The sequence below is a fragment of the Hippoglossus hippoglossus genome, chromosome 11, assembly GCF_009819705.1.
Source record: "Hippoglossus hippoglossus isolate fHipHip1 chromosome 11, fHipHip1.pri, whole genome shotgun sequence".
Classification (NCBI taxonomy): Eukaryota; Metazoa; Chordata; class Actinopteri; order Pleuronectiformes; family Pleuronectidae; genus Hippoglossus; species Hippoglossus hippoglossus.
In genome coordinates this window covers 9,476,796-9,504,793 of record NC_047161.1, presented here as the reverse complement: position 1 = coordinate 9,504,793, position 27,998 = coordinate 9,476,796, and the positions used below count along the sequence as shown (strand labels likewise).

Genomic DNA, 27,998 nt, shown 5'->3' with positions numbered 1-27,998 from the left:
GAGTGTAAATATGTGGAAGATACAGACATGAAATGAGTGAAGTGGAAAAAGATTCTTTAACTTTTCTCTATTTTCATTCCCCGATCTGTGCAAACAAGATAGAATCACAGGGAATCTTAGCAGAGAAGCACCACAAGAACACAGACAGTTGAATGCATGTCATGCAAGATAACATGCAAACAGCCCCGCATGGTGTCCCCACAAACAGGGACTGGTCTGTCCCAAGTGTGTGCACACCAGCAGGGGAGTTCATTCCTATCATGTCAACGAGTCAGGGGGCACACGAGTCAGGTTAGGGGGCTCAAGGGGCCACAGCACACTCACATAGACCTCCAGACTGGATTTGGGCCTTGGCCGAAGCGAGGCCAGGTCACCAAACGAGCGACTGCGCCTGAGCTTCTCTAGCAGGGTGTCTCGGAGCATGTGCAGGAAGGAGAAGCGCTGGCGCTCCACGGGATGTGGCCGCCACTTCTTTGCACAACACACGCAGGCAAGCGGGACGAGGTGTCGGGTGTTTGAGCGAGGGCAGGTGAGTGGGATACAGGAGGGATGAATGGGGGATAGCAGGGAAATGGGTGAGGGTTAGTCAGGAGAAGGGCTAAGCATCGTTTTAATTAGTGCATCAACAGGAAAAACTGAGCCACAATCACAATGTCCTAAAACCTCGGAGCAGGCAGTATTCAGATTTGTATGTGAGAATCTCACAATGTTGGAAAAACTAAAACAAACATCGTCCACAATCACAACAGTGATGCCAAAGGAGGTGTGTGTGTGTGTGTGTGTGTGTGTGTGTGTGTGTGTGTGTGTGTGTGTGTGTGTGTGTGTGTGTGTGTGTGTGTGTTGGACTCACAAAGAAGGAGGTGTCCTGGAAGGTGGGTGTCTCTGGCGTCCCCTGGCTGTAGATGGACACTCGTCTCTGCAGAGCTGTGGCTTTGCTGACGTTGCTGGACGACAGAGTCAGGTCCTCGACATCGAAGGGGCTGGAACAGGAGGGGGGGGGGGGGGGGGGGACGGGAACAAGGCACTTAGTGTGATTGCATTATGATTCACCAACGCCTTCCCGCTGCTTAAGTGATGTCATTCATTTAGTGTTGTCACAGGGCAGGATTTGTTTTTGTAGTCCCTGTGGTGACGACAACATGTTTCTCCACTAGATGGCAGGAAACTACAAGTCATGTCAACACTCAATTAACTGCTATGCTACTAAAAGCTTTGACTTTGGGTTCCTTAGCAAACATGGACAACTGCGTAACAGACTGTTAGTTACAGACTCATTTAATTTCTGACGCCAGCAGGAGTGTTCAAACGCTCTTTAAATATACGTGAGTGACACTTTGTATTTATTTTGAGCACAATCTATTTACCCTTTACTCTATTTCTTCTCTGCTGAAAATGCACCAGTTTTCCTTCATGGATTAACAAGTAACCATATATATGAAATGACAATTTAAAAAACAATCAACAGTGTTTTAAAACTGATGGCTGGCATTAAAAATCAGTAGAGTCTACTTACTACCACATGACCTCCAGGTTGAGTTTAATGGTGCCCAGGTCGTTGACGTCCACAGCCACCACCTGAGGCATGGCGGTGAACAGCTCCTTGGTCTCGCAGATCACACTGCCCACCAGCATGTGAGTGGCCAGACCCTTCAGCTCCGTCACCTGATTGGACCACAAACCAAGTTCATCATCAAGTGAAAGTGCCTGGAAAACAATCTACCAAGCTCTTCTCACAAGGCACAAGGCAGGCGATCGTAGAGGAATTGTTGTTTTGTGTATTGTCTTATATATCCTGTGCTTTCATCCTCCACTGCAGATAAGAAATGAGAAAGAGACGTGCATCTGCAGCAAATTGGTTTGGGATGAGGTTGCAGTGAAATCAAGAACAAATCTGTGCTGGGAACCATCATGAGTCAATCGCCTGAATGATGCACACATAAAGAGAAAGACCGAAATCTGAGACATGAGTCAGTCCTTACGGCCGCAAATAATAAAGATAATAATCATATGTGAGAAAACTGATAACAGGGACTGAGGTGATCAATCAATTATCAGATAAATTGATGGATTTTCTGCAACGTAAATTATGGATTAATGAATAAAGTGTTTCAGCTCTATTGTCTAAAGAAAATTGCACATGTTGCATGTAAAAAAAATATATATTTCTTTTAATTTCTTTTTTCTTATATTTATCTATCTGTATTCTGTACCTTGATGTTGATGAGGTCAGTGATAAGCGGCATGAAAACCATTTCATCTCCATCCCAGCTCTGTCTGGAGTTCACCTCAATCCTCCCCTTCAGCTTCCACCTCTGGCGCCCGTAACGCATGAAGATCTAAAGGAAGGGAAGAGCAAAACTTTCATTGTCACCATAGCAAGAATGTCAAGCACCATTGCCCCATAAGATTACATTGTAGCCACTGCCACTATGGAAGAGACCCACTGGACCTGTTCCAAAGGTTTGGGTTAAGTAGTATTCATTTAGCCACATTTATAAGCCTAGGCCCCAGGTTTTGAAAATGCAGGAATTTCCCTTGAGGTTGTCATTAACATCACTGTGTGACATGTATAAAAGAACAACTTGCCTCATACTGGTCTCCAGGACAGAGTCTTGCAAAGCCAGCCAATCCTGTCAGGATGAGGAAGTAGATTTAAAAAGACGTTTGGACATGACAGGAGAAGACAACTGAGCCTCTTCAGTTTTTGTGTCACTTTAATGTTACGCTGGGTGATTGACAATAACACATGGCTTTTGATGGAGACACTTTTTCCCTTCCCAGGATAAGCACTTCAGCACTTGTTCAGTGATGATCTTAAAAACAGAACATGCTCCATACGTAGGTAGTGTAGTGAATATAGTTCACTGTCAGCTCATCACCAAAACATTCTTGTGAATATAGTTTAATTAATGCTTCCTTTTCTCGAAATTATCATCATCTGTGAATACGCAAACTTAGCTGCAAGACTTTTGTTTTTGAAGACTTCTTATCTCACCTTTCATTTTGATATGAAACTCCCCGAGCAGGTTCTCCAGCTCACTCTCAAACGTGCTCATGTTCTGGAGAAGACAGACGGATAAGAGAGATTACATAAACAGCCATTTGTGACGAGGACAACAATAGTAATCAAGTTATCTCCAGGGACTTTGACAAATCCAGTCAACACGTCAGCGGAGGCAGGACGGCTGCTTTAAGCCCCGAGGACAGATGACGACGTGTGTGTGTGTGTGTGTTTTTGGTACTTACAGGCCATTCTGCAAATATGTGACTTTACATATTATTGTTTACAGATCAGTGTAAGCAGTAATCTGTGTCATTCAGTATAGTTTAAGTATATTGTGGGTTTTGTCAGCTGTTAGAAACTGTATATGAATGTATCTGTTACAATCTGACCTTAAAATATATATTTTCACTTCATTAGACTGTTAATTGCAGTAATATTGAGACCATATAAGTAGTGCTGGTGCTAAAAGTGTGACACCTAGTGGTCAGAGTTTAAAATAAGCAAATACAAATGAATATTCAATACTACAAATATTTGAATATTGCAAATTACATATCAGTATAAGTGAAACCATGATATTTTATACCAAGCATATCTCTACAGTTACTACACTATACAATAAACTATACAAAACAATGACTATAGCAATCAACATATTGTCTCTGTATAAATGGAAATAGATTTTGGAAAAACTGCATGATGATGTTTTTTATGATCAATGACAGGGCACAGATGAGGCTGGGGTTTTAAAGGCATCGATAAATTCACATCTGTCTTCTCCAATATTTCAGTGGATCCTCACTCCGTCTAAGTGTTGCAAAACTTAAACTTTCTTTTCCCTGGTGGATCCATCACAAATATAACCAAGACACTCACAGGCAAAATGTCGGTAATCAGTAAGTGTCATCGAAAAAACTATGAAAATGCATCACTTCTCTCGGAGGTCTGAAATATACAGTTAAATGTCAGTTTGTTGGTACAGACAGAAAACAATGTCACCCGTTATATCATAGGTTTAAAACGATACGTGTGTCAAAGGTCAGATAAATTCCACACACTTCCAAGCCTCCACCTCTCGCATGAAATCCCCACATATATATAAATAAACAAGCACGATGACTTGACTCATCGTGACTATTTCCCTTGCAGATCCTCACTGGTATTCCCCACACACTGCATGCCAGTACCTCGGTGTATTCCTTGTAGCGGCGGTTGACCTCAGCGATGCTCTCCTTGGTGCCTTTAGTGGAGGGAGAGGAGGAGAAGGCCTGCTTCATCCGGCCGGCACCGTCCCTCAGACGGCTCTGGATGCAGAACGCCTCGTACAGCTCGTCCACCTGAGAGCACACACACAAGAGTCCCAATGTGCACAAGGATGAGGATGCATTCTTAAATGTGCACACTTTCTTGTTCATTAGTACACACACAAACACGCAGAGGAGAGAGAGAGAGAGAGAGAGAGAGAGAGAGAGAGAGAGAGAGAGAAAACTTGTGCACTAATGAAAGGAAACAGATCTTTGAAGTTTCCATACATCAAAACATCCCTGGGCAGAAAGCAAACTCCCCAAAAACTTCCAACCGCCGCCTAAATTATTCTGGATGTGTTCACATCTCGCTGGGATTCGTTCAAGGACGCCCAGCGCGGCTTTAGGCTCGTGTAGCGTTCACTAACTCAGCGCTGATGTTACTTTTATTCACGGCTCCCGAACGAGACCAAAAATAGGCCCCGATGAAAATGAAGCTGATGAAATGTTCGAGAGGACGAGGCTCCTGTGTGACTGTGTGCATGTAGCAGAAAGGAGAGAAAAAGAAAACGGCAAGGAACAACGTGATAGACAGAGAGAAGAAAGTAATGGAGCATAAATGACAGGTATAGGAAAAAAGATAAACCTGATAAACTGAAGTGAAAGAGTCCTGAGCAGATACACGACTAAACATCCTGCTTTCTCACTGAGGGCTGAAGCTTTGGAGAGAAATCATCAAGAGCGGATGATGATGTTGTAACCAGTAACAGTGCTGTTGAGTGCATTGGAAAGAAAATCTGATACGAATGATACGAACGGCCTAAAATTATGTAAATGTAAATCATCTTTGAGAAACAGTTACTTGACGTGTTGTTTGACTGCTGTGTTCTGCCAATGTCCCATCTACTAACACGGAGGAGGCAGGGTGCTGCAGTCAGCCACCAGGGGGCGATTAAGATTCTTTGGCTTCACTTTTTGAGCACCGTCATGTCGTCCTATAGTAAGTTGTTTTTTTCACACCAAGTGTCAAAACAAACATTGTACAAAAACAGGAAATTATCAAACAGAACTTTAAATCTTTAAATCTATCAACGCAAAGTTACTCTGCTTCACGGAGGCAAGCAAGACTTGAGGAAACCTAAATACTGCTGAGTCACTCCAACTGGAGAAAAAACTGCAAACCATCAGCAGTACACTTTTTCTGGCTTCCTGAATTCACATATGATGGAAGTGGCAGCCGGGCAAAAAACAAAGCACCTCAGCTGAGCCTCATCAAAGGGAAATATTGCAGCCTGCCTGACGAGAGCGCTGAAATATTGATGCCTCACGCTCTTTACGGCGCTCATTAGGGAGAAGCGGGAGAAAGTGGGCTCCTGCCGTCCTAACAGCTTCTCTGAGTGTTTGTTTGTGTGTCTGAATCGAACACAGCCAGGATGTCTGGGAGAGTGAGTGTGTGTGCGACCATGTTTGTATGTGGAGAGCATGTTTTTGCTGTGGTGGGTGGTCACATGATGGTTTACTGTAAAAAGTGAAAGTGGTTTGCAGCGCACATCCTGTTTTTGTCCAGGAGGATGTAGCACCACCCGGGCTCATCCCAACAACTCCAACCAAGCAGTGCCCTCCCGCACCCTCCACCCCGACAGGGACCCTGCCCTGTCTGCCTGTCTCTGGTATGTGGTGTATGTGGCGGAGCTGCAGCAGCTGAGCTGAGGCAGCTCAAAAGCACTCTCTCCAACCACAACTGTTCTCCTTAGCTCTCTGACTGGTACAGAGCTGGTTTAGGAGCCGACATCTGAAAGCTTTAAAACACTAGAAAACAAAGGAAAACATGAGCAGTGGTGGTTGGTGATGAAATTAAAAGAAACACACATTTGTCCAAGTGAACTTTTGTGCACTAATTAATTCGAGAAATACAAGTTATTCATTTGGAGAAAAGCTGCCCCTCTGTAACTGGTCCTTCACACACTGATGATTAGCGGCCGTTCTTCTCAGGCGATCTGTAATCACATCATTATCAGCTGATTAAGCTTCATTTTTGTCCCCAATTACAATGGCCTCTCGCTGCCTTCAAGGAAACGTCCTTTTGAAGGTCAGCCAAGCTCCACTCCAGAGGACGGCCATCGGCATATTGCGTCGCCTCGGGCGCATTTCACCCCAGAAACAGGGGGAACGCAGCCAAAACACAAACAAAGGAAAAAGAGAAACCTGGACACAGGCAGATGGAGGAAATATGTATAGAAAAAAAAACTGTACACCTAATTAACAGAGGAGAGACGGGGAAAAGCAAGAAGCAGCAATAAATTGGGGCCGATGGTACAGTCAACATAATACACTCCTCTGGAGAGCCTAACGTATACCACTTCTAACTTATCTCTCAACTTAACCATGACCATTTCATGCCTAACCCTAATTCACACCTTAACCCTAACATTAACCAGGGTCTCCAAAATTGGCCAGACTTTGGTCCCGATGAGGTCTACTGGTCCGGACAAGGTGAGTGTCTATGCTGGAAACGGTCCAAATCAAGTACAAAAACAAGTATACACACACACACACACACACACACACCGACCTTTGTCTTGTCGTCTTCTATAAGTTTTTGAATCTGTGAAAAACTTCGGATTGATCCAACTAATCAAACAATAACAGAGGTTAAAATAATAGAGGTCTTCGATTGGTCCGAAAATCAATAAGCATAATTTAAAGAAAATGCCTGGATACAGCCTCTTCTGTGCCAATCCGTATTGGTTTTCTTAGTCAATAGACAAATAATTGTTACTTGCAGCAAAGCTTAAATCTAAGTACACGTTTCTATTTCTATCCACAACCTTATCAACATACAGTAATAATAGATTTCTATTGTGCTTGTTTAATGACCTACTTCATTACAAACTCCATCCTGGTTACTCAAACACATCTGACGCCTCTTTAAGCAGATGTGAACAGATATTAAATGTAAATATATTCTAAATTAGGTCGTCTTTTGGGCTCAGATGGAGTCCCTGTATTAATTATCCCTCCGTGGGATGACAAAATGTGCAAGACTCACACACCCAGACAGGGATTACGGCAGAGTCTTTATTTGGGAATCAATTATGCCCAGAATGAGGATTAATTCAATTTTCACATTTATCATGAGGAGTAAAAAATATATAGTTTAGCTCCATGTTTTTTTAAGTGCACCCTAAGCCTTTTAAAAATACTAAATAATAATATTTAGTGCTTTGACAGTCTGGTGTTTTTTTATTAAGAATTACTGGGAGTTTTAAAGGATTGTCTCTGTATCAACTGTACATCTGGATTTCAACTGTGGGATTTTTAATATGAGCAGAAAATCTTTAGGATTTGGCAGGAATCCTCTTAAGATATGGCCATTATCTCACACACACACACACACACACACACACACACACACACACACACACACACACACACACACACACACACACACACACACACACACACACACACACACACACACACACACACACACACACACACACACACACACACACACACACACACACACAGAGAGAGAGAGAGAGATCCCTAGAGAGGGGCTTGTGTGTTTGATGCTGTTTGATGTGGCCCGCCTGTTTTAATCTGCTTATAATCACTCACCCCCTGGCAGAATGTGTGTGTGTGTGTGTGTGTGTGTGTGTGTGTGTGTGTGTGTGTCAAGATTAACATTCTAGGGAAGAGAGGAAAGCAAAAAAGCCCTGTAATAAAAAAATAATCACATGTGATGTATTCACACTCATTTCATGGTTAACACAGACACACACACACACACACACACACACACACACACACACACACACACACACACACACACACACACACACACACACACACACACACACACACACACACACACACACACACACACACACACACACACAACTTCTCTTTCGGGTGAAGAGGATGTCTGGCAGCCTCTCTTCTCACTTTCCATTTCTTTGTCGCTTGTCTCTGTAATGACGCCCTGCTGATACTGGTAGCCAGACACACACACACACACACAGCAGTGCCTATCCCGTGCAGGACATCATAGGACTGATATGGCGCCACCTGCTTCCACCATGTGTGCCAATTATGGCTCGGACATCTGCAGGCGGCTAGCAGCACAAACAGGAACAAAAGAGCAGGCAGATGTGAGTCTAACACACACACACACACACACACACACACAACTTGCTGATGGACGATTGTTAAGTCATCCCTCACGGCAGCCGCCCAGCACAAAGAGACACGCCTGGGCCTGAGCACAAACACAATAAACACACACACACTTACTGTAGCTCACAACTGCTGAGACCCTGAACGTCCTCTCAAAAGCTGTTGATTGATTCACTGTGACGATCGGGTTTTAACTGTCCTGTTTCTGAGAGCGGATGAAGTGCATGTGCTGCTCTCTCACCAAATGAATGATGTATAAATACACGTATTTAAGACAACAATCAATTCTGATCATCTTACGTTAATTTCCACACAAACAATCTCCATATCAGGTATTCTAGTTGTCCTGCACACAAGGGTCCATTGTTGCCCATTTCCTGTATACGGCTCCACTGAGGCAGCAGCTTTTTATCTCTGAAGTGCTCATCACTCTGGCTGCAGAAATATAAAGGTGATGAGGGCTCCCTCTTTCCTCTACAAAGGCCGATCAGCACACAAAGAATCTACTTCCCTCCGCGTGTTCTTGCTGATATGGCAGGGCCACAATTAGTGTGCTGAAAGCTTTATAATGCTGAATGCGCTGAAAGCCTTACAATGCTAATGTAACCCGACCTTATTTTGTTATTTAAGGCAGATATTGATATTTGAGATCACTTGGATTTGTGTTTATTATGCTTGTGGCTAAATGCAAACTGAGCAGAACATTTAACAGCTTGTCATTGCTCTGGTGAATAAACTGAGAGTAATGGTGACTTGGTTTTTAATAAACAAGACAGCGTCTTGTTAATTACTGGCTGACATATACTGCAATATAAAACAAGTCGTATCACCCATAGACTGTAAATTAAAAAAGACGACACAGTTACACTTCCTCCCACTATCCAGAAAGGAAGTTAAAATATCCCGAGTACGAACGCTGCCATCTTGAGCATTTGGAGCATCGATGTCCTGCCATACTCTCGCTCGACCAATCACGAGCCGGTCTCAGCTGTCACTCATGTTTTATCCCCTTATTGCATCAAATAATGAGCTAAATACACCTGGACATACTCTACATTAATGTGATAACAACTACAAAATGAAACCATCTTTGAAAAATAATAATGAATTTGACATTTACTTTTTTAGTTTGATTCATGTCCCATACACTAACATGGAGGAGACAGGATTAATGACCTATGCTGCAGCCAGCCACCAGGTGGCGATCAAAGACAGATCTGCGTCACTTTAGGTGAGCTGTCATGTCATCAGCTGACCTGAGTAATTTCACAGTCTAGTTCGACATAACTCATTGTATAACCCACACACACACAACAGGAAGGTATGTGGCACACGTTGAAAGTAACTGTAGATTGCATAACTGGAACAGGAACATGAATTATTAAAACTATCACAGACCTACTGTACAGCATCAGTTCCCAACGACAACGACTCTATGTAACGATGAAGCCACATCTGTGTGTGTGTGTGTGTGTGTGTGTGTGTGTGTGTGTGTGTGTGTGTGTGTGTGTGTGTGTGTGTGTGTGTGTGAGAGAGTTAATTTCCTGGCCTCAATGCTTTTGTGGTCGACAGATTCTCTTAGCTGGACATTCTACATTCGATATCTATCTGCTGATGCTGATATTTGGAAAATGGACCTGTCCTCTGAGTGTGTGTGTGTGTGTGTGTGTGTGTGTGTGTGTGTGTGTGTGTGTGTGTGTGTGTGTGTGTGTGTGTGTGTGTGTGTGTGTGTGTGTGTGTGTGTGTAGCCAATAGCTGTTTACGAGGCAAACCGATACATCAAGGTCTGCCATTGGACTTGGCTCTGTTTTAGCATTTCCTCTGCCCTATTTGAATCCATACTTAATTGAAATTTTGCTTAAAATAAGATGTTAATCAAACATTTTCAATTTGTACAAAACCTGATGCTGCATTAAACGAATTGTACTTGACTACAAAACTGCTTCCTGCATTAAAATAACAGTCAAACAACATCCTGAGTGCAAAGGACCTCCAGGGATAAAACTACATCTGATTAATCCAAATTAAGACAAAGCCTTTGTGAAGTCGGTCCTTAATCAAATCAAAGATTAAAGCATTTTTAAAACGACTTTTATCCACAATAAATAACCTGCACCAAGTTGGATTTAAAATGAGCAGTGGTATATATTTAGAATGAAAGAACACAGCGAGGTCTAGATTTAACTTCCTTTTTCAGTTGTGCTTTGACTTTTGAGGCTTTTTACCTTTTCTGGTGAGACAAATCAGTCGCCGCTTCACTATTTCAAATATTAACACTGCATTCAAATCTATTTTTGTGTCGAGGTGGAGAGAACAGAGAAGCTTCAGAGCCTTGTTGGATGTTAAAGAGAAAAGCTCCTGTGACAACCTCACGGTGCAGAACGAGCGCTGAATCTGCCCGTGTGCGTTTTTCTCCGCTTTGACTTTAACAACAAAGACACACTAACCCAAGTTTCTAAGACCACCTCATCTATTTTAAAATGACTCGTCAGACCTTCTTTCCTGTGATCCCTCCATCATTTCCTCTCCCCGTGTTCATCTTGAAGCACCCTGTTAATTGCTCCTCACTGTAGCCTAGTAACTGCCCTGACCTAGTTTCACTGTTGCCATCAAACCCTTCAGAAACGCTCATGAGCCACGAACATGACCACGGTTTGTCTCTTTGTCTCCTGTCGTACTGTGAACGTGTTTGTGTTTGTTTGTGAGACGCCTCATGGTGAGTTATGATTGCGTGTGTCAGGACGCAGGTGAACATAATGGGTTAACACCAACCAATAGATGTCTCCCCTGAGCTCCTCAGGAGTTCAAAGGCTCCGTCTTAAGAGGTAACCATGGTTACCTTTGGAGCGGCGCTGTTGTTTGGGGCGTGTGTGTTCTGATTGCCTGCTGTCGCGACCGAGTTGACGCACAGCGAGGGTGGCCATTACTGGACTACAAAAAGAGGGGGGTAGGTGGGTGGAAGCAAAGTCACAGAGCCTCGCAGCGGATCAATGTCCCCCAACTGGCAACCTGGAGAAGACTACAAAAGAGGATGTAGGGGGAAAGGTTTCCCTACCTGGCAACTGTGGTGGGGATGTTTTTGACTCAACCTGTTGGAAATGTCCATAAAACATCAACACATGAGCCTGAGAAGAGCTGGAGCACCACAGTAACCTGGCAGAGAAAATCCTTCCTGGAGCCAAATTAAAAGAGTCAATCAAGTGTGGTACAGTCGTGGAACTGAAACCTGCAGGACGAGGAAAACTTAAGTAGACAAATAATGACTCCTAATTTATTAGAACTGGAAGATAAATGAATAGGTCAACATTTTGGGACATGTGCTTTTTTGTTTTTCCTGCTGAGAGTTAGATAAGAAGACTTGAAAACAATGTGAACATGAAATACAAAGCATGAGAAAATGTAGTGGGGCAGATGTTTACATGTAGTGGAGTAAAAGTGAAATGTACCTGAAAAAATATCTACTTACCTAAAAATGAATACAGATACGTTTAAAATGTACTTAAGTAGAGTAAGTTGTAACTGAGTAAATGTACTTCATTATTAATGTATATTTATGGTACATGGACTGCATACAGTGGGTTTCTCGTCGTATCGACCGCTCTAAGTGCTTTACACTACAAATCACAGGAGCCGAGGATCAAACCGCCAACGATCTGATTCGTGGAAAACCCTCTCTACCCCATGTACCACAGATGGCTGTCTTAACTAAGCAAAGCTTACCAGCTTGTGATCCATATTTGCTGCGTAGATACAAGAGGAATCAACGTTCTCATTAAATTCTTGTATTATATTTCTAAAAATGTGACACTACTGATTCAAAAGTGGTGGAAATATGCACCGGTTCTGTTTTTCTTGAGCAACTGTGTGAATGGCAGAGATGTGGAGAGGCTTTGTGAAGGAAGGTATTGAGATGAAACATCTTCAAGAGCACACACACACAGGAAATACATCAGACCGCAGACTCAGTATCTGAAAGACTAAAAAAATATGAACGTTCTCTTATATCTCTCACACACACACACACACACACACACACACACACACACACACACACACACACACACACACACACACACACACACACACACACACACACACACACACACACACACACACACACACACACACAGTGTTTACCTTGCTCATGTGAAACTCCAGACGTCTCATGTATCTCTCAATGGTTTTGATTTGCTGCAAAAGACAGACACAAGGTTTAGTGCTGCTGTCGAGCAAGTGGCTTCATGTGCTTTACAGCTGTAAAAATAATGATTTGTTTGTCCGCACTATAGAATATAACGAGGCACAGTTTGAAATACCAACTCTCCTGCCGGCCCATCAACCACTTCTCCCTCTTTGATCACTTTTTCCTACATTATTCCTCAATCCCTTCAGCCCCTCACTTCATTTCCTTCCTCCCTCCTTTATTCTGCTTTCAGCTGTTTTTACTCCCTCCTTTCAACTCTTCCTTTTACATCAAAGATTCCCCAACACATACCAAACTCAGTGGCTGTTACAGTAGAGACCCTCCCCTCCGTCAACTCACCTTGTCAAGATCGTACAGCACTCCCTGGAGAGGAGAGAAACACACACACATACACACACACAGAAAAACACACACACATTTACACAGTTAGCACAGGATGACAGCACAGGCTGCGTAAGTAATGCAAAGCAGACTACAGTTGTCGGGCATCAAGAATAGATCCTATTAAATGCTCTTTTCAGTGATTCTGTATCCGTACAGTACGTGTGATCACAAAAGTGATGTCGGCTGCAGAAACATTTGCTCCAGCTACACTCACAAACTCATTATAGCTGCTATAGTTGTTTGCAATTGTAACATTTCTCCATGGAGCCTTTTTTTCCTGTGACCTTTTGAGATGAGACTTAGTGAGAACATATCGTATCAGACAATTATTACAAGTTTCTAAATTTAAATAGTGTTCAAGTCAACAATGTAGTTGTAATTTCCACTGAGAAATTCAGTTTGAAGCTTAAAAATGCAGAATACTATTGGTTATTGGATGTGTCATTTGTCGGGTTCTACACTGGCTTTCTATTGCAATCTATTCTATTCTCCGCTTTTCTATTCTACAGCTGAAAGCCTGAAAGACATGATGTTAGTGTAACTGAGCGTTCTGCAGTTTCTCACCAGGCGAGAGTTCCTCTTCATGTCCTTCATCAGAGACATGAGTTTGTCCAGCTCTGTTTGATGAACTTCCAGATACTCACTGCAGAGCAGAAACAAGGAAACACTTAGTGTCTAATGCAAATGCATTGTTTACTGATTATTCTACCAATAATTTGTTTTAAATAATAAATTTATTGCTTTGTCGTGTCAATTAAGTTGAAAAATGTCCATGATAATTTCCGGCAGTCCGGCTTAAACACAGTTAAGTGTCTTTGTGCAGTTGTGTAAATATATGGAGCAGGAAATGTCAACAGCCTACAGCTGTATTTAGAAACTATAATTATTAACATGTATGAATTGAATCTGTTTACGCATGGATACTCTGGTATTGTTATTCTCATGAGGAGTGCGAGTTGACAGTGTCAGAGTACATCAGTATATGAGTTACTCACTCCAGGCCTTGTTTGAGCGCAGTGTAAACCTCCTCCAGCCTTTTGGGCTGCGGGTCTCTGGAGCTGCTTCCTCCCTTGTGTCCGGACAGGTGAGGCTTCTTGGGTTTGGACTGAGGCTTCTTCTGCACAGCGGAGTTCCCCATGAAGGAGTTACACCTGCACAAACACACACCCACACAACAGTGAGTGTGATGGATGGTCCACACAGGGCTTGTGTTTTTTTTTGTGAAACACGCAGGATTATTTTCTGTTTGCTGTGCAATGACTTTATACACATAGGTTTAAAAAAATCTCATAGAAAGGGGGAGAAAGGATCTTGGTCTGAACATCCAGTTTAGATGTAATTTCTAGAAACAGATTCTGCATGCGAATATAGAGAATATAAACTGTTTGTCTAGAGAATATATAGACAAACAGTTTGTGTGGAGCAAAGAGGTGGAACACATTGACCGAAATGCATTTGCTATCGGCTTTTTAATTTATCTGCATTTATATGTAGATAACTGTTAATAGAGATGAGCCAAAATGTCACCTGGACCTAAAACACTTACAAAAAGTGTAGCTGTTTGTGTTTTGTCAGGAGAAATATGTGACTTGTGTGATAAAAAAAAAACTAGTGGGGCTGTAAACAGTGTCCGACAAATGAAGACTGAGTGTCACATCTGCCGTCTACACCCAAAGCCCCCAAATATTGTCCGTTGCCCCCAGATGTATTTCCGCAGTATTTCACATAGATTATAACAATTATAACAATAATTTAGCCTTAGATGAAACGTCTGTATAATTTCATTACGTCCTTGTGAGAGTGCCCTTAATGTGTCAGTCTCAGAGTGACTGTATCTCATCTGACAGATGGAGCGAGTCTGTCCACACCAACATAACTCAGTCGCACAGGACTGACACGTTTAGCCTATATTTTATACAATCGCTCAAACTCCCAGCGTCACCCTCCGAGGTGAAGATCCTCATCAGTCACAGGACTGTGCTAAAGTGTGCACACATATCTGCAAGCACGTGAAAACACTCTCAGAGTTTGACCTGTATAAGGCTGATGTGACCTGTGCAAGCTTGTGTCGGGCTGCAGTCTTCTGCTGGAGTGAACACACACACACACACACACAGTCTCTCTCTCTCTCTCTCTCTCTCTCTCTCTCTCTCTCTCTCTCTCTCTCTCTCTCTCTCTCTCTCTCTCTCTCATAAATGACATTCAAGTGTTCTTCAGTCTCTTCTCCAAAGTCCTCCAGCTGTTGACTAGCATTGTGACTGACTCCAGGGGAGAGGCGGAGGGAAATACAGTTCATATGTTGATATGTGTAAATGAGAGGCAGCGTCAGCGGTGTCATATATTCACAAACGTGTAGGACTTAAACGAGCAACTATTTTCATTATTGAGAACCGTAACAGTTCATCTATTATCATAATATTTTAAGATATATTATTATTCTGTTCTGTTAATATAAACCAGTTGATTATCTGACAAATCATTGCAGCTCTACACATGTGCCAACCTGATGTACCCATGTGGTCATTTTTCAATACGCTCATATTTGTTTTCCAAGTAGGACTGTAAATGATGATTATTTTCTTCATTAAATGATTTGAGATAAATCGATTCGTCTACAAGTGAGGAGACAGTGAACAACAGTTTCAAGAGCCCAAGGTAAAATCGATAATCACTTGTTTTGAGTTGTCAACAGTGTATAACTCAATTTTTTTTAATTTATTATCATGTCAAACAGTCTTTAAGTTGCTAAAATCAGCCTCGCATTTGGCATTTGTTATTGATATGCACTAAAAGTGATTCAAAGACTTTGAGCATTTTTAACTGAGAACTCGATTAATGGTTTCAACACTATACCTAAGCAGTGCAGCCACCTCACAAGGCTTTCCCTCTTCACAGCATTCCTATTTTAGGTCACCATCATCATCATCGCCCATGCACATTTCAGCTGTTAAAAGCATCACAGATTTAGCTGACGAATTCCATTTTTCCCCGAGACTTAATGAAACGATCCCGGAGTCGTCTTGGGGACGTGGCCGCGGCCGACTCCAGCGCTCGACAAGTTGGAACGTGCCACGTCTTCGCTTCACGCCAGCAGCACAAGTGAAGCTAAGCTGCCACAAATGTAGGCCAACACTGAATCAGAGCGCCGCGTAGCCTTGGGGTCACGCAAGCTGTGGTGCAGTAGGGTCTCTTGGCAGGGACACACACAGAGAAACACACATATGAATACATGCTAACACAATTCCATACTGACTTATAATTGTGGATTTGCACACAAACTACAAAATCCGCAGTATGCATGCATGCGTAAATGCAGATGAAACATGCACATGGGTACACACTTGGAGGGTCTAAGCTGAGGTCTAACACACACACACACACACACACACACACACACACACACACACACACACACACACACACACACACACACACACACACACACACACACACACACACACACACACACACACACACACACACACACACACACACACACACACACACACGAGTGGCCTCAGAAGCCGTATCTCTGCAGCGCTCCACCTCACTCATTATCAGAATGCTGTCAGTCGCCCCCACACCCGAGTCGTTCCAACCAATTACCCCATTCAGCGTCTGAGCCGAGAGTAAAGAGTGGAACAAGTGTCTTCAAATAGGTTCTCGCAGCAGGACCAGAGCTGCTGAAGAGAACCAGGCGGCGACAGACGAAAGCCTCAGATCCCAAACGAGATATTTCCAGGACGTGAATGTGTCTTTGTCTCGTGATAATGCAGTGAGAGCCGTCACAGATGAGTCAAAGAGGGAAGAACGCAGATAAAACTTGTGACTACAGATGAAATGATCAGGAAAGTGAACTTGTTGTAAGACTGAGCAAAGTTCCTTCATGGGATCTTAGGATATCGAATTAGAAACGTGTCTTTCTTCGTGACTGAAGCCTGTTTTCAGTGGATGTGTAAGAAGAGCAAACAGCTAAATACACCGTCACGCGCACAACAAGGTTTAGCAGGATTTAATTCAGTTTGATTCTTGTTGTGTGTAGCGCAGCCATATTTTTGGAGGCGCGTATTGAGTCACCAGCTATTATGAAAGCAGTGAATGACTGACGGTGAAATCACCATGGTTACCGCTTTCACATCAGAAGATTTCACATGTCATCCGAGGACGGGTCCCAAGTTCTTTAGAAACTAAAATAAAGATGAACTGCGATACGACACTAAATAAGTGAAACAGCCCTTTTAGAATACCAATGAAAAAATGACTTCCCCTTAATGCTGCTATATTAAGTAGAATGGGGATCTTTTGTGTTTTCTAAAGCAGAGGTTCTCCATTTTTTTTCTCAGCCAAGGACTCCTCTACAAGATAGACAATACTCCAGCGATCCCTCATGTATACGTCTCAGCCTTTTTTTTCACACTTATAATTAGTAATGTGAAAGTACAACATGAGAGAAATGTCTTAGAAAGATAATGGATACGTATTAAAGGATAACTCCTCCATGTCGTGCAATGAATGAATCTGGAAACTTTTCACGGACCTCCTGGCACTGACAGGGGTCCGCAGTCCCCCACTTGAGAACCACTGTCCTGAAGAGCTTTACACTTGAATAAATACTGTGTTTGAGGATATGATACTGAAACAACTTTCCTCGTTAACACTCTGAACTCAGCTGTTATTGCAGAAATGAGTCACAGTTGACTATATATCAACAGCTTTTCGAGGTTTCTGCTCACCGTGAGCGCCGTTCTTGTAGCGTGCTGAAGCCGGCGAAGGACTGACTCCGGATTATGCCATTGGGCCCACCGGGGGAGTGGGTGCCGGCCGCCATGATCTCTGGGATGTGGGACGCCACACCTAGAGAACAGAAACACACAAACAGATCTGTTACATACATGGACAATATTTAAACAAGGAGTGAAGGACTGGGGTCGGACACACATCATGTTATGAACTTTATTTACACCCGAAACATGTCAAAACAGAGGGTGACTGGAGCTTAGTGAGCATTGTTGTGCAATGCGGCACAAAGTAGGTACTGTTAGTGATGCTCGCCATGTGCGATGTGGACAAGCAGCATTCAGAGCCTGCGCGGACATGTCTCAACTCCTCTGGTTTATCTTTCACCACTCAAACATACTTCCACTGTTACTGTTTCAGATTCTCCCGCCTCCGGCAGGTTTCACACAACATGACCTGTGTAACTTTACATGAAGTGTGGTGTGCGTCAACCAGAATTGAGATTTACACATTCCTCCACATATGCAATGCACCCGACTGACAGCTGTTTAAAAGCCAGAGATGTGTCACAAGCAGAATTACCTACACACAAAGGCCATTCTTGCCATTTAGATTTTTTGAAATGTAATAAATTCCATAAAAGCCAATCCAAACCATCCTTGGTCTGAGTTATCTAATCAGCCTCTCTTTTAGTTACGACATCTTTTATCAGTGTATATTTAGCAGCAGCAGTCTGTCAGATTTCAACCTTTTCTTTTTTTTTTTAAGTTGAAGATGCAACATGACTCACGTGGGCACTTTGGGGAAGAAGCTGAAAATAGACGGAGAAAGGTCCATCTACAGCTTTCAGATAACGTTTTAACAGAGACCAAGTGCCCAGTGGGGAGAATCCACTCACATAACTCAATCACAGACTGGACCAGTGTGAGGAGATTGTGTCCAGATCAGGATACAAGTGTATCTGTAGTGCCGCAGTAATCTCTGGACTCAGGTTACCTTCAATAATAAGCATGGTTTCCCACCAGTGGGAAACCATGTGTTCAGCCACACACTGAACACATGAACTTAACAATGAATTCAAAGTCCACTTTCATCATTCCCGTGTTTGGTTGGTGTTTAAATTTAAGTCTGTTTCCTTATCAATGTGTGTTTGACCTTAAACTGAACCTTACCCTCAGCCTAAGGCCTCAATCATACTCCTTTACAGACTTGCGTGTGGTTAACTGCGGACACAGACTTGTAGTTTCTATTACACGTCTTTCTAGGCGAGCTCTTGTAGTTTAGTGGCCACGCGGAAAGCAGCAAATTGGAGGGTACACGTTCACCCACACAGAGCCTCACAAACACTCTCTGATGACAGGATTCACGTTACGCTCGCGTACTCGTGCTTAACCCTCAACAGTAATGGAAATGGGTCCCGGGCCACTGGCAAAGTTCCTGCAGAGCCGCAACGCAACCCATTAAACTACTGATCATGTGCACCATGGGCCACCGAATACAAAAACACACCAACCAAGGTCAGACGTGGCCCCCATGACACCGGCTCAGCTGACTAACATGCTGACCTCTGTGGCGATAGCGTGACGACCGTAAAAGCTGTAGAGAAAAACAAAGAGTAATTTCTGTCTTTTTAATCTGTGTAGCTTCACAACTGAGCTTCATGAAAAGTATGGTAACGTTGAAATATAGAGAGGAGAGATGAAGACGGATGAAACTTTAGTAACAAGCAGAGGAAATCAGCCTGTGACACCTCAGTGTTCAGCTCCTACCAGTTACACAACAAACAAAGTGACAAGTGACAAAACACTGCACGTTTGTTTCTCTTCACGTGTGTCATTCTGTTCGAGAGGCCCCGTGTTTTTTTTTTCCACTCGTCCATCCGTCTTGCTGTCTCCTGAGGACAGACTCTCTCTGTGTGTGTGTGGGGGGGGGGGGGGCGCTGGGTCAGCTCGTGTCATCATACAAATGCAAGCATGTACACACACACACACCCACACACACCCACACACACACACACACACACACACACACACACAAGATTACTGCAAGTGATTGAACCAGCAACCTGATACCCTCCCCCTTTGGTTTCTGTGACCGACACAAAGACCCGACACGGGACACGAGGAAAGACTAGCTCCATGTTCAGTGATGGGGGACAATGGACCAGTGAGACTGATACTGTTCAGGCTATTAATAGCAGCGAGCTCGCTTTAACACCGAGGACCTTGATGGCTATGACTCAGAGATAGAAAAATGATATATTTTGTTTGGTTATAAAGCCTGGTGTTTTATGAATGAGACAATATATATAAAAAATAGGGGCCTGACCCATTGATCGATTGGCGGATAAACATCGGCCATATATGTATGTACGCCCACATTTGCTGATATGAAAACTTATTTGACAGTAAAATGGTGCCATTACATAATTTGTGTTATATTATTTTTTTATGAATAATTTTTAAGTAAACTTTTCTCAATCAAAGTTCTGTATTATTGGTTGTATTTCTTCTTATTTATGATGAAGTTTATGGTGAAACTGTAAAAATATCAGGCCTCAATTAAATTGTTTTGACATAACACCAGCGACCTGCACCCATTGGACGGTAGTAGCGGTCGATCAAACGCAAACGCAAACGCAAACCATGCTTTATCCTCTATTTTACTCTACATAGGATCATTATTTACAAAACGAATATGCTGCATTGAAGAAAACTTGAAGCTAGAGATTGAAACCATAAACCCCTCGTGAAAATGTTTACCGTTATAAATCAAGTCAGAACTTGGGTCTTTTATATTTCACGGATTTCCATAGAAACGTACGTTTTTCAACCTGTGGAGTTAGTCCCCTACTGGTCATTCGAGAGAATACAGGTTTCAGGATTGGCTTCACTTTGCAGAAGCTGAGTCTGCGTCCATTTGTATGTCCAGTCTATGGAGTAAGTAAATGAGCTTTTGACTTTATTAAAAACTTTTTAAACTGAAAAAAATGATCTAGACAACAGAAATTGATCCAATCACACGATGAGGACAGATCATGAAATACAACAACTACACTGAGCACAAAGTGTAACAGCATCATCCCGACTGGCAGCGGGTAAAGGTTTTTTTTACAGGAGGGCAGCTATTTGTTCTAATGCTCTGAAGCACTTTAGTCCATTTCAGTCTGTGGATGTTGAGCAGCACAGTTCTCTGCCCGGCCTTGTTTGTCTCTGTGACTTTCTGACTCACTCTCCTAAAAGAGGAGCAGTGGGAGGAAAATGATGGTACATTTTGTTACCTAATGTTCACTGAGGAAGGACACCGCGCTTCCCGAAGATTCAGACGAAGCAAAACAAGGGAGAACGAGAAGATGTGGACACTGAATAAAAAAAATGTAGGACAATGATAGCAGATGGTTTAAGCTGCTCGGTTTCAAGTCCCTTCACTAACTCGATGTTCCCAAACGGTAACAGCAGTTAGTTCTGCCTGTGATGAAGACTCGGGGGAATAACACTAGAACAGCATATTGTCACCGGAGAGTAGATGTAGAAAATAGCTTCATATTTACCTCAGAGTTACACTTTGTGCTCAGTAAACTCCAGGTGGACGCTGTGTCTGAAACTCACTGTTTGTCCTACATTCATTTTCAGAGACTCACTCACAGACGACTGGATAAATGTGGCTCTTTATAAAAGTAAAATCCTATCGTCTCTTCTCACATATCAAATGTGACAATGTTGTTTTATGAAATTGTGTTTGAACGAATTGATACATTTCAGGACGAATTGATTTCAAATTGACATTTGTTGCCTCTTCTTTTGTTTTATGTGATATGTTTGATTTCTCCAAACATTCCTTCCCCTGAGCTTTTCTCTTCAGAGACTGACTCACTTTCTTATACTTTTCCTCATGTTGTTTGGTTTACTCACCAAAGTCTCATTTTCTCTTCGCATTTTTAGAACAAACCAACAAACAATTTAGAGGTGGTGATTGACAATCAGTTCACATCTGTGTTTATGATGCCAAAAATAAGATTTCTGTAGACACATCTGCAATAACCTACATTATATAAATTTTTTACGGGTTTAGGTTTTTGATTACTTGACATTTTACTGTTAATAAAGAGAGTCCAGAATGCTGATCTATTGGAGCAAATAGACAATGCACATTTTTTAATCACCTCCACCAAGGAGGTTATGTTTGCTGTTTGTTTGTCTGTTATTGAGAAGGATTACGCAACATGGATGACGACTAAAAACATTCAATCTATGTAGCTCTCACACAAACCAGATTCAGATGGACAGGTACACAGACTAATGAGCAAAAGACAAGTTCTCACTCGACGGAGAGAATATATATATATATGGAAATAATAAAAACTAAATAATATCAGACTTACATATATCAACCATCAGCCTGCTCTCTCAATATATCTGCATCAGAACCTCACGTTAGTCAGCCACAGTTAAGAGGCACTTTCTTTTCCCATGAAAAGCGATGAAAGCCGTTCACTCTTGTTGATTTTCCTCACTACGTTTGCAGCATCACATGAGGAGACAGGTTATATAACAAATCATGAGTCGCTCTCTGAGCTTCTCGTCTGTTATATGCTCCTGCACAAAACACCAAAACACTCAAAATACACTCATTGTGCCAACTTCACTCTCCTCTTTTATACAGGAGTCTCACCCCAAACCCACCCACACACACCCACCCAAACACACACACACACACCCAAACACACACACAATTAACTCTTGAATAGTCCTTAGAGTGTGTGTGCGCGAGTGTGTATTTATGTGTAAAAACCAGTGTCAGCCCACAGTGCATGTTAACAACAGGAGCCTAATTCTTAATGCCTGTATAAATTAGCCTCACCATGGCAACAGCAGACTAGTAAGTATGTTACGTAAAACAACGGTTATGAGCCAACTGCTAGAAGTAGGACACACGCCCTCATGTTACAGGGGCCGAGGCTTTAAAAGCACCAATCCGTCATTTGGGGGAAAAAAAACTGTTTTTTTACTTGGATCTTTCGCAGATGTTGTTTTAAATGTGTCCGCAACTTCATGAAAGGAGTCCTTAAGCTTTTTATTTGAATCTCGTATTTAATTTGACAGGGAGTGCAGTTAAAAATAGAAAAGAAATTAAAGAATAAACGCAGGGCCGGAGATGTAAAACAGGAGAAAGTGTGTGACGGGATGGAGAAGTCTGGTTACACGACACAAACGTTCACTACGTTTACATGGACACCAATATTCAGATATTAACCTGATTAGGACAAAAGCCTGAATAAGACACTGCCATTTAACACCACTTTCTGATGACCTTAACCCAAATAAAGTCGTTGTCAGAATAAGAAATAATCCAATTAAGACATGTGGAGTATTCTGACCTTAGTTGCATTATATCTTAATCGTATTTTAACGTCCAATTTGAGTTTTCCCTGCATTGACGGCAGGTACAAACTGCTTGACGACACAAAGAAGATGGCAACGTAAAAAAGATCTTTTGCAAAAATGAAATACAAAACACGCAAAATGTTGTGTGGTAGCATCGTAAATAATTTCAGGTTGGGGTTTTAAAACTGGCGAAATAACGTTGGACGTAATAATGAAATGGAATGGAATATTCTGTTAGCAACTCATGATTTTATTCTAATATCTTATTCTGAATTTAGGTCAATAGTCGGAATATTGGCGTCCATGTAAACAAAGTCAGTGAGAGTTCTGTTGGAACACAACAAATCCCAGAGATTATAGTCATGATCCACTGTCTATATATGACTGGAAATAAGAATATTTTCCATTACACTGTGCAGGTTGCAAGCTCGTGCCTGAAAGCTCCTCTGTTATCCCTCGTGCTGACAGGCTTTGTGTCCATGCTTGTGTGAACTGGTTCAGTGATGAACGTAGCCGCTTGGGCAGCTCCAAACTGGGATAAAACTGGCATCTGGCTGCCATCCCTCAGCCAGAACACACAATATTGTCTCTTCCAGTCTTTTTGTTTTCCCATAATCCTGTTCAAAACAAAAATCAAGAGGGTGAGACTGACTGACTGACTGACTGACTCACTGACTGACTGAGAGCTTGTTTTCTTACTGGAACACAGCAGCTTGTTATGAACTTCTCAAATGTCTCGACCACAGTCAAAGAGCTAAGGTGCATTTAACGTGCTCACACTGCGCTGCCAAACGACGCATGTAAATGAAACGTTCCCTCAAATATCCCCTCAGAGTGAACAAGTTAAGATCCAAGAGTCGCAGTGAGACATCCTGAAAGTTTCAATATAATCCCAAACCTGCATAAAATTAAATTTGAGCTGAAAGGGAGAATGTTTTAATCCCAGTCTCATCACACTTTATTAACCTGTTGACCACATTGGAAAGAACCAGTTTCACATCCAAACGTGGTGCCTGCAGAACACACACACACACACACACACACACACACACACACACACACACACACACACACACACACACACACACACACACACACACACACACACACACACACACACACACACACACACACACACACACACACACACACAGGAGCGTAATCGCAAGCTCCAGAATGATGTGCATACAAATCTACAGTAATATACAGAAGAATATTACTTCTTAACTGAATCCAGGATGTGGCCATTTATAGCTACTTTGACAAGACAAAATGATTTCAGGAACCCAGAGCCTCATTATCCTCAGGGCAGAGGAGAAGTGCAAGTTCCTCCTGAGGAAGAAGTATTTTTTTCATCTTCACCAAGAGGCCTCTCAGAAGTGCTAAAACGCAGCAGGGAAACTGTTTGAGGACGACAGCACACAGCAGGAAAAAATGCCAATGTCACCTTGTGAGGAGGTGATGAAACACGTGGTTCAGGTGTTTCAGAGTTTCACAAAAACATCATCAACATGCACACGTGGGCTCATTCGGACATTATACGGATGTTTTACTAGGAGGCAGGTAGGAACATTTCTGGAAAGTGTCAGAAGCAACTCACTTAGCCATTTGAGTTTTCAAAAACAGCCCCTCTGGCAAATTCCAGAAAAATGTCAAGAGTTCAGTGCAATTGTGAAAGCAGCTTAAGTGAGAAATCGGAGCTAATATAAACAATATTTTTATATTCAGGATCAATCAAATTACTTAATGTGTGAGGTGTTATTGTTGATGAACCCAGAGAGAATTACACCAGACTCTGCGTCTTCCAAGTTGGCAGTAAATCTCTCCTGTTTTGGCTCACTTTCACCACTGTCGTCTTTGGCTGAATACGTTTTTATTCATAAAGCTGTGAAAACCACACTATCTGCTTAGCAACTGACAGACACAGTTAGCGAATAGCTTGTGAACAAAGCAGAGCATTAAACACCAAAATGCAGATCAAACGAAGAGTGCAGATTTGATTTATAGTCATCGGACGGCCAGATAATCCGAATGTTTCTTCGTAAAAGCCATGTATGATAACATGTTAGCCACATCACCTTAAAGAAGGTATTAGCACATCAGTATAGTGTTTATCACTTGTTTGGCTAAAAATAAATCTGTTAAGCAGATTTAAGTTTTTTTCTTAAACTTGAAATAGGAAGTCAATTTAAGTCTCTGTGAAATTAATCCCCGAAAACTTTCACCTTAAATCACCAGCCCTCACAAGTGTAAGCTAATCTCCCTCTGGTTACTAGGTAGTAAAATGTACACACACAGGAAGATGTTGTAAATAACCCAACCCGGTGACATTCAGGAATTCAAAAGCTTTGAACATGAGAACAGAGGCGCTGTTATGGCTAAAGTCAGCTCTGCTCCGTCACCTGTAGGATGATAGATAATGAGTTACAAGGTTCTGGTTCCAGGAATCCCAACACATAGACAAAACACACAAAGGGAACAATGTGCCGCGCAGATATTTCAACACGTCCTGTGTGATGCTGGTATGCAGTGAGAATTACCTCAGGTACAAAAGGAATCAAAGGCTCGGTCAGTAGTCCTCCCTGAAGACGGGAACAATGCCTCTTTACAATCGTCCCTGTGAATGGTCAACGTGGAGGAAAATTCCCGAAGGAGCACAAACGTTTGACAAAAACAACAAACCTGACACGCGGCAAAGACACAGTAACAGAGTCAGCTCAGATTAAAAAAACAGTCTGGACCCAGATTTGATGTTTGCTTATCAAACGAACTGAGGATATCTATTAATCGCAACAACAAAAAAAAACTGTCAAAGTTTGTTGAGCCCAAAATACCGTCTCTTTAGGGAATAATTAATTTTGGGGGGAAATCCTCCTATTCGCTTTGTTACTGAGTCGTCTCGGTTTCATCATCCGGTTTCACCCTGTTCTTACAGCATCAAATAAAGTAAAACCAAACTTAATATAAAAATGAGCTCGAGCATACATCAGTTTGATAGTTTGGGCGTGACTCTGGGGGGGCTTCACTTTTGGAGAGCTGTCATGTCATCCATGTTCAGATAGGGAATATGGTTAAAGCTAGATCTTTCCTCCTGTTTCTGGTCTCCAGCTAAGCTACACTAGCTGCTAGCTGTAGTTGAACGCACAAAAGAGAAGGTGGGATCGATTGAAGACAGAAAATACATTTATTTACCGGAATATCAAACTAATCCTTTCAATGAAAAGAATTTTCTTATCAACAGCAAAGACAGAAAAGTAAATGAAAGTGTTTTGACACAGCTCCCTGTTAATCAGGAACCTGCTCTGACCCAAAATAATCATGTTGCCTGACACACTGACCCAAATTATCAGAGCCTCCTGATCTCCCCTATCCTGCCATGGGGAATTAAAAATAAACAAACAAAAGACAAAAACAGAATCAGCTGATTAACATTTCAGTCATCTGATGAAGTTAAACTGTTTATCATCAGACAGACAGGAAAGTGGATGTGGTGCAGTGGGGACGTGACTGCTGTGCGAGTGCCAAAGCGTGGGAATCGAACAAAGTCGCCTGTGTTTCTGTGTTTGTGTGTGTGTGCGTGTGTGTGTGTGAGAGAGAGAGGCCAGTGCAGCTCCATCAGATGAAAGTTGAGACAGGTCAGAAATATTTCACCAAACTACAGAAATAAACCTGAAGTGATTTCCTAATCTAATCATAAATCACCTCAATCAGTGCAAGTAATAGTATCTACTCTTATATTAATCTTTTTAGCCCCTAACAAGAACCAAAGGTCATTTCTCTACACCTCACTGACCTTTTCTTCAAAAGGCACTGACCTCTCTCTCCCCCGCTGTGTGTATGTGTAGTGTGCTCAGATTTCCTTGTATATCGTTAACGTGCGTTTACAGTCGCTCTATTCCAATTATAGGTCATCGGTATCCTCGTGAGACCGAGCATGCAGGAGAAATTAAGGCCAGGCTATAGAGTGGCATTTAAATGTACGGATGACCAGATGAACTGAGGCGTGTCTGGACTGAAGTTACACTCAGACAGCTGCCGCTGACATTTCAACAGTGGAGAGCAGCGTGTAATCACTCGTGAGAACTGTGAGACACGGCCGTAAAATGCACAATCCAGATTAATGGACTCAGATTATATTCATGACATACATTATTAGACAGTACAGTGGAAAGACACGGCAGGAGGGAGACAGGGGATTAAACCAGAAGCTCGCGATGCGTCTCCTGCTGACTTGGCGTCCACACGCTGACGACAAAGTCATTAAACGCTGCAGCCGACTCAAGCAATGTCATGACAACATCATCACAAGCACAAGAAACATCCTTGTTTACTTTGAGCTACTGATGAAGATCTCTCATGTAGAGAGTGGGACATCAATACAAGTCAATTTACTCTCCATTTCCCCACAATGATCCACTCACAAAATTAAATCATATCCAAAGAGTAATATCAAACACAGTCTGGCAATCACATGCACTGATGCCCCCACCTACATTAAAACCTGTGGACTTGTTTTTTCTCATGTAACTTGTCAAACTGATTCCAAACACTGACACCATAATATTCTATGTTGTGTTTTCTCATCACGACACTGACTCAAGTGACATGATGCTGCTTCTGTGCCGATTACATATGTTGTAGAATATTTCTGTTGAAGTTTATTGAGTAAATTCTATGGAGTGTCGCTTTAACATTCACTGAAAATCCTTGTTTTTGCTGACTTCCCCTGGTCCAGCTACTGACCTGGCTGCAGTGATTCAGAGGTGTACTCCAAGACACTGTGACTTCACTGGTGGGCGAGGTTACAAGTGCAATCTGACCGCACCGACTGGGGATGCTTGCCTTGGTCATATGTGAAACAG

General features: G+C 42.3%; 1 protein-coding gene across 5 annotated transcripts in view; it reads right to left on the bottom strand.

Annotated features, from left to right (window-relative positions):
• The window catches only part of ripor2 (RHO family interacting cell polarization regulator 2), a 61,185-nt gene that overhangs the window by 4,942 nt on the left and 28,245 nt on the right, over positions 1-27,998 (bottom strand). For 3 of the 5 annotated variants that reach the window (XM_034599192.1, XM_034599191.1, XM_034599193.1), the window contains exons 2-13: positions 17,749-17,869; positions 14,011-14,166; positions 13,580-13,658; positions 12,971-12,994; positions 12,565-12,618; positions 4,192-4,341; positions 2,996-3,059; positions 2,587-2,630; positions 2,211-2,336; positions 1,514-1,662; positions 851-980; positions 325-468 (exon numbers count right to left, since the gene is read on the bottom strand). In XM_034599192.1, the coding sequence (XP_034455083.1) occupies positions 325-468; positions 851-980; positions 1,514-1,662; positions 2,211-2,336; positions 2,587-2,630; positions 2,996-3,059; positions 4,192-4,341; positions 12,565-12,618; positions 12,971-12,994; positions 13,580-13,658; positions 14,011-14,166; positions 17,749-17,869 (1,241 nt within the window). The remainder of the gene's footprint in view (positions 1-324; positions 469-850; positions 981-1,513; positions 1,663-2,210; positions 2,337-2,586; positions 2,631-2,995; positions 3,060-4,191; positions 4,342-12,564; positions 12,619-12,970; positions 12,995-13,579; positions 13,659-14,010; positions 14,167-17,748; positions 17,870-27,998) is intronic. The other 2 variants (XM_034599194.1, XM_034599195.1) reach the window with 1 other exon arrangement.